This window comes from Gossypium raimondii, chromosome 6 (genome assembly GCF_025698545.1).
Source record: "Gossypium raimondii isolate GPD5lz chromosome 6, ASM2569854v1, whole genome shotgun sequence".
Lineage (NCBI taxonomy): Eukaryota > Viridiplantae > Streptophyta > Magnoliopsida > Malvales > Malvaceae > Gossypium > Gossypium raimondii.
In genome coordinates, this window is record NC_068570.1 from 14,593,757 (window position 1) to 14,599,370 (window position 5,614).

The 5,614-nt window shown below is 37.6% G+C and overlaps 1 protein-coding gene across 1 annotated transcript; it reads right to left on the reverse strand.

Moving 5' to 3' along the window:
- Positions 1–408: 408 nt before the first annotated feature.
- On the reverse strand, positions 409–4,895 carry LOC105773086 (sucrose synthase). The gene is made up of 13 exons (XM_052632416.1): positions 4,173–4,895; positions 3,972–4,098; positions 3,737–3,888; positions 3,463–3,655; positions 2,996–3,331; positions 2,819–2,914; positions 2,551–2,724; positions 2,356–2,472; positions 2,109–2,275; positions 1,807–2,031; positions 1,155–1,718; positions 916–1,054; positions 409–814 (listed from the first exon to the last, which is right to left on the reverse strand). The coding sequence occupies exons 1-13, from the start codon at positions 4,268–4,270 to the stop codon at positions 782–784; spliced, it is 2,421 nt and encodes an 806-aa protein (XP_052488376.1). The 5' UTR covers positions 4,271–4,895; the 3' UTR covers positions 409–781.
- Between the last annotated feature and the right edge of the window lie 719 nt (positions 4,896–5,614).

The window sequence follows — 5,614 nt, forward strand, 5'->3', positions numbered from 1 at the left end:
GATTTTTTGGTTCGGCCTGGCACGACTCAAAGTTGCAAAAAGAAAAAAAATTGTTGTTTTCTTGTTGTTTTCCTGCTGTTTTCTTACTGTCTTGTTGTCATTTTATTATTATGTTGCTTCTATTTTGTTGTTATTATTTGAATATTGTATAACTCTTATTTTATTGTTAATTTTGCTACTATTTTAGAGGCATTTGCTTGTTAAGTTCTATCTATCTTAACGTTATCTAAGTATAAAGATTTTTAAAAAATTATTTTCAATTTGTTAAAAATATTTATTGTAATGTTTTTAATATTTTTAATGTATTATGTTTTTATAAAATAATATAAAAAATTTAATACAAACAGATTAAATTTGAGTTTTAATATTTTTATTCAAGTCGAGTTTAGAAAAAATTTTAATCTCAACTTTTAAGTCGAACCAAACCCAAACCTATTAAAAAGATCTAAAATTTTATCATGGCGTACATAACCCATAGTCAGGTCTAGTCATACCAGGTGGCGTCACTAGTTGGGACTTGGGAGACACGTACAAATAAAAAAAGAAAATGAGGGAAATCACAATCTTTTGTTGGAATCCAGGGGCGCAGTACCCCCTCCATGTTCTAACAATGCCGGGAAAAATAAAACAACAAAAAAAAAAAAGAAAAAAAAAGGAAAAGAGATACAAAAGAGGCTTTTTCTTGTCCGACCATAAATATGAAAACAACAAAAGATTATTATTATTTTATTGTGAAGAACTCAGAAAAATCCTCCAGGGAAAACCCGCCTCTTCCTTTGTTTTACATCTCCTCTGCCAGAGGAACCGATTCAGCCTGCAATTAACACAAACATGGCAACAATGTCCTTAGCAGTTTGCAACTTTCACTTGGACTGACATGAACCAAACAAAGGAAATGGAGATGATGCAATCTACCAGCTTGCGGTACTTAAGAGCATAAAACATCTCCAGGTAACGGCGGCTCTCGCGACGGTCAAGGTTGGAAACGTGCTTCCAGAACCCATACACTCCCGTCAGTGTTAATAGCCTCTCCGAGTATATCTGCCATGTGTATCTGATTCCAACAATCCAAACAATCAACATCCTTACAACAAACATTAACCAAAAACTATATGTTATTGACTTGTATGTAATTCAAAAATTTGTGAGCTTACTTCTCCTGGATACGTTTCAAGCCACCCTCAGAGATGTCGTTCCAGTGAGATGGGTCTTTTTTACATTTGTCGAAGAAGTCGACAAGGATCTCTGCAGCTTGATCACCATGGTAAGGATCAATGTTGAACCCAGATTTACCGTGGACAATGATTTCAGCTGGTCCACCATTGCAGGTAGCAAATGTGGGCAACCCGCAAGTCATGGCTTCAACAACCGTTAATCCAAAGGCTTCGTACAATGCTGGTTGTACGAAGGCACCCCTTGTGTCGCAAATGTAGCGGTACAGCTCACCGTTCCTAACTCGGTTCATTTGCGATGATATCCATCTGAATTGGCCGTTCAATTTGTATGTTTCTATCAGCTCAAACATCTTCTTCATTTCGGCCTTCTCTTCTAAATCTTTGGATTCTTTTCTCCTGTCTCCACCTACGACTACAAGGTTAACCAACTCGCGAAGCTTTGCATTCTTTCCGTACCACTCGACGAGTCCGGTTAAGTTCTTAACACGGTCCAGCCTTGCCATTGTGAATAGGATCGGCTTGTTGCGGTCGTTTAGCACACATCTGTTGGGACAACGATGAACAAATCATTAGTTCAAATAGGAATTTGCTAATAACATGTAGGTAAAACATTTTGGTGTGTTGTACTTACAAGTGTTCTTCGTTCTCGACTTTGCTGTAAAGGAGGTCTTCAATCTCGGGGTGGAAATGCTTCAACCTCCTCTTCTCCTCGGTGTAAGGGAAGTATATGCTCATGTCAGCACCGGGAGACACGATGTTGAATTTGGGATCAAATACGTCGATACCGTGTACGACTCGGTATAGACCAGGAAGAGTGAAAGCAGTGTGACTCTCATATTGACCAACAGTGTCCTTGCTGAAATCATCACAATATTGTGTGTTAAAACTGTACAAAAACGCATATCAAGAATACATATACACACATAAATATACCTTCCTGCAATTTCTTGGAAAGTACTAGTGATGATGAAATCTGTATGGTTCATTGCAATAAGATCAGCTGTAAATTGGCAGGAGAAATGGTATTTATCCTCGAGCTTCTTCCAGTAAATATCGGAATCTGGGTACTTTGTTTTCTCCAAAGCATGGGCAATGGTACACTGCAAAAGAATGAAATAAAATCAGCCATTATACTGAAATATGATAAAGGGAAAACAAAGTGAATTAGTCTCTAAAAAACCTGTGTGACTCCCAATTTATGAGCCAGCAACGAGGCAACAATGTTGCCGTCACTATAGTTTCCGATGATGAGATCGGGCTTGCCTTGCAACTCTTTGGAAATTTCGTGAGCAACATCCTAAAGCCAAAGAGATTTTTACTTGTAAATATTACAGATTATCTATAGGAATTGGATACAAGAATATCAATGGTTCACCTCAGTGTAAGTTTCCAAGTAGGGCCAGACTTCGAATCTCGAGATCCATCTACGTACAATTCCCTTCTCTGTTCTAAAGGGTACTCGGAGGATGTCTGAGTATTCCGTTCCGTATACCTTCTCGACTCGTTGACCACAAGTTGTTCCAACGGCGTCAGGGAGAAGTCTGGTAATCTGATCAGCAACAACAACCAAAATCAGATATTGGAAGGAAACCAAAATAAATCAATAAAAAGTTCATAAAATACTAATAACCAACAGCTCTTACAATTAAGATTCGAGGGGTAATGTTGAGTCCTTGCTGCTTGATACGGAGGAGCATCTCGTTCTCCAAGGCACGGACTTGATCCAAGATGTATACAACCTATAAGTAATAAGTTGAAGGATTTATACATTTACAAACTTAGTTTTATACACAAATTATACCAAGGCTTGGAAGGCTAACCTGGCCACCGGTGTCGGGGTACCCCAAAACGTTGTCTTGAGCAAAGTATCCGTGAGGAGTAAGGATGACAACATTGAACACCATGGGAACTCTCCCGAGGAACTTCTCAAGGGTGCAAGGATCAGGGGCCTCGAGAAGATCCAAAAGGAGTTGGATCATCTCCAGCACACGCCCCGCGGTATCACCCCAACCTCTCTCTAAACCGATTTCCTGGAACTTGTGTTCGAGTTCAGCGTACGGTGTCTCAGCTGGCAGTGTACCAAGATATTCTTCTGCCTTCCTCAATACATGTTGAAGGGAATTCAGGTTTTGAATTCTGTCATTCAACATCATGTTCTGCGAAAACACCAACTAAGACATTCAGGACACTAAATCCATCATTTAAATCTTATGCTAAGAAATCTATGTTTTAGTATATGCAGATGTCAACTATAAAACACAAGTAACTGGTGCTTTATGTTGCATACCTTTCCTTTGTGGCAATGGACTTTGAGGAATTCAAGCAAAGGGTGCATGCTCTCCTTGTCATGGAACAATTTAGCCGAAAGGTGGCGGTTGAGGAACTCGACACCATTACCGATAGACTTGGAAAGAGTTGAGCGAGGGAAAGATGCATTGAAGGGCTCAAAATCCAATTCCAAAACGAAATTGCCATTTGCACTGCAAGAAAAATCAAAGAAACAGTGTTAAAATGAGCATTTACGAGTGAAGTAAACAAAAATTGAACATTTTTCAAGATACCTTCCATCAACAAGCTCTTCCTTGAAGTGAAGATACTCGGCAACAGTGAGTTCCTCAACAACAAGGGCGTGGACATTCACTTTAATATACTCCCAAACACCAGGCCTTGGACGAACTGCAAGTGCAACCCATGGTGGCAACACGATCGCTTCCTACAACACAAATGTCACTAAAATCAACACTAGTGTCACAATAAAACCCATAAGAGAGAACACAAAAAGGGTTTGTTTTATACCTGACTGGCTCTCAATATTTCAGAAAATGCTCCATCAGCGAGCTTCTTTCTGGTTTCTTCAGGGATGGCTTCGAACTCTAGGATAAATTGATGGTGTTGCAGAATCCCTTTTCCCTTACCCTCGATCCTACAATAGAAAACAGCAAAACTAAGCATTTGCAAAAGGAAAAGCAATCGTTGAAGGGGTTATATTTAAATTACCTTGTGAGCAAGGCCAAAACCTCGTTTCTATGGGCAATAAATGTGTCATCCAGACGGTCCCGGAGGCTGTGTACTCGGGTGATCACACGCTCTGCCATTTTTCCAACTAAAAAAACAGAGCAAGTGATGATGTAACATGATTATTAGTAACGGAGATGGATAAGCACCAAAAAAAGTCAAAACCAACATAGATCGTATACAATTCTAGAAGACATTTTTTTTTCTAAACCTACCACCTTAAGCCACCAACCACATGGAATAGACTTTAATATTAATCAAACTATGGTTACTGTTCAACTTAATTTTGTTGCAACAAAACATTTAGGAGATCTGATTTTTATTCTTCTTCTTTTTTATTATTTAATTAATACCCATTAATTGAAACAGAAAGATAATATTAATGGAGTTGAAAGAAAATCCTCAGAACAGCCATTTATTAAGTGGAGATGGCAGTGTTTTTGTATAGAAATTGAAGCAGAGTAACCCCTCTGTTGGTCGAGAAAACAGAGTTTTTGTTTCAACATTTTGAGTGGAGAAATTGTGTTCCTTGGCTGGCGAAAGAAACTAGAGCCCAAGTCTCAGAAGCAGAAGGTGAAGAAAGAAGAGCAACATGGGGATGGAAGAGAATTCAAAGGCAAAGAAAGTAAAAGAAAGAGAGAAACAGAGGAGCAGGTAAACGAAACTAACCAAAGGGAGGGGTTTAACAAAACGAATGAGAATGGAATGAGAGAAGCTGGAGTTTCAGCCCGAATTTATAGAAGAAGAAAGCTGCAAATGCAAACAAAGGACACACAGTAACTGCTGTTTAGAAACTTAATATTTGCGCTTCAATGCCAGTAATAATCGATATTTGTCTTGGAAGGAAAATAATGCTGCAGATTTATTAAATAAGGGTTAAGCTGGTAATTACAGACACTCAATTTTTTATGTTTAAAGATTTTAAGCAAATGTTTTCTTTTCCAAAAAGCGGAGAATGAAGCACTGTTACTGCACTCACCAATCATTCAACAAAGCAAATTTCCTTTTTTTTTTTTAATCTTAATCAATTCAAGTGGAACTCTTAAATGAAATTTGAGAATAAAATATTAATTTTGTTTTCTATTCCACTTTAATTTTAATGAATTTTCATCCGCTAATTAAATTATTAGGTTGGTTTGAGTTAGGCATTTCAACTATATTTTAAAGTTGGTACTTGTCATTAAAAAAACAACATGTCAGTCAATCATCCTCTCACTAAAATATAAATAAATATTAATATTAATATTAAAATTAAATAAGAAAATTACCTCCCCACCCATCCCTAATCTGAAAAATTTAGGGTCTGTTTGATAGGGTAAAATATTTTTCGGAATTGGTTTTCCCTATTTTCCAGTGTTTGATTGGAGGAAAATATTTTCCTTTTGGAAAATCAATTCCGCAACACAGGAAAATCAACCCATATT

Excerpts from the sequence above, each read along its gene's own strand:
- LOC105773086 (XM_052632416.1), bottom strand. The coding sequence starts at position 4,270 with ATGGCAGAGCGTGTGATCACCCGAGTACACAGCCTCCGGGACCGTCTG. Across the intron at positions 2,032-2,108 it reads TTCCAAGAAATTGCAGGAAG|CAAGGACACTGTTGGTCAAT; the intron begins GTATATTTATGT and ends TGATGATTTCAG. Across the intron at positions 1,719-1,806 it reads GTCGAGAACGAAGAACACTT|ATGTGTGCTAAACGACCGCA; the intron begins GTAAGTACAACA and ends TTGTCCCAACAG.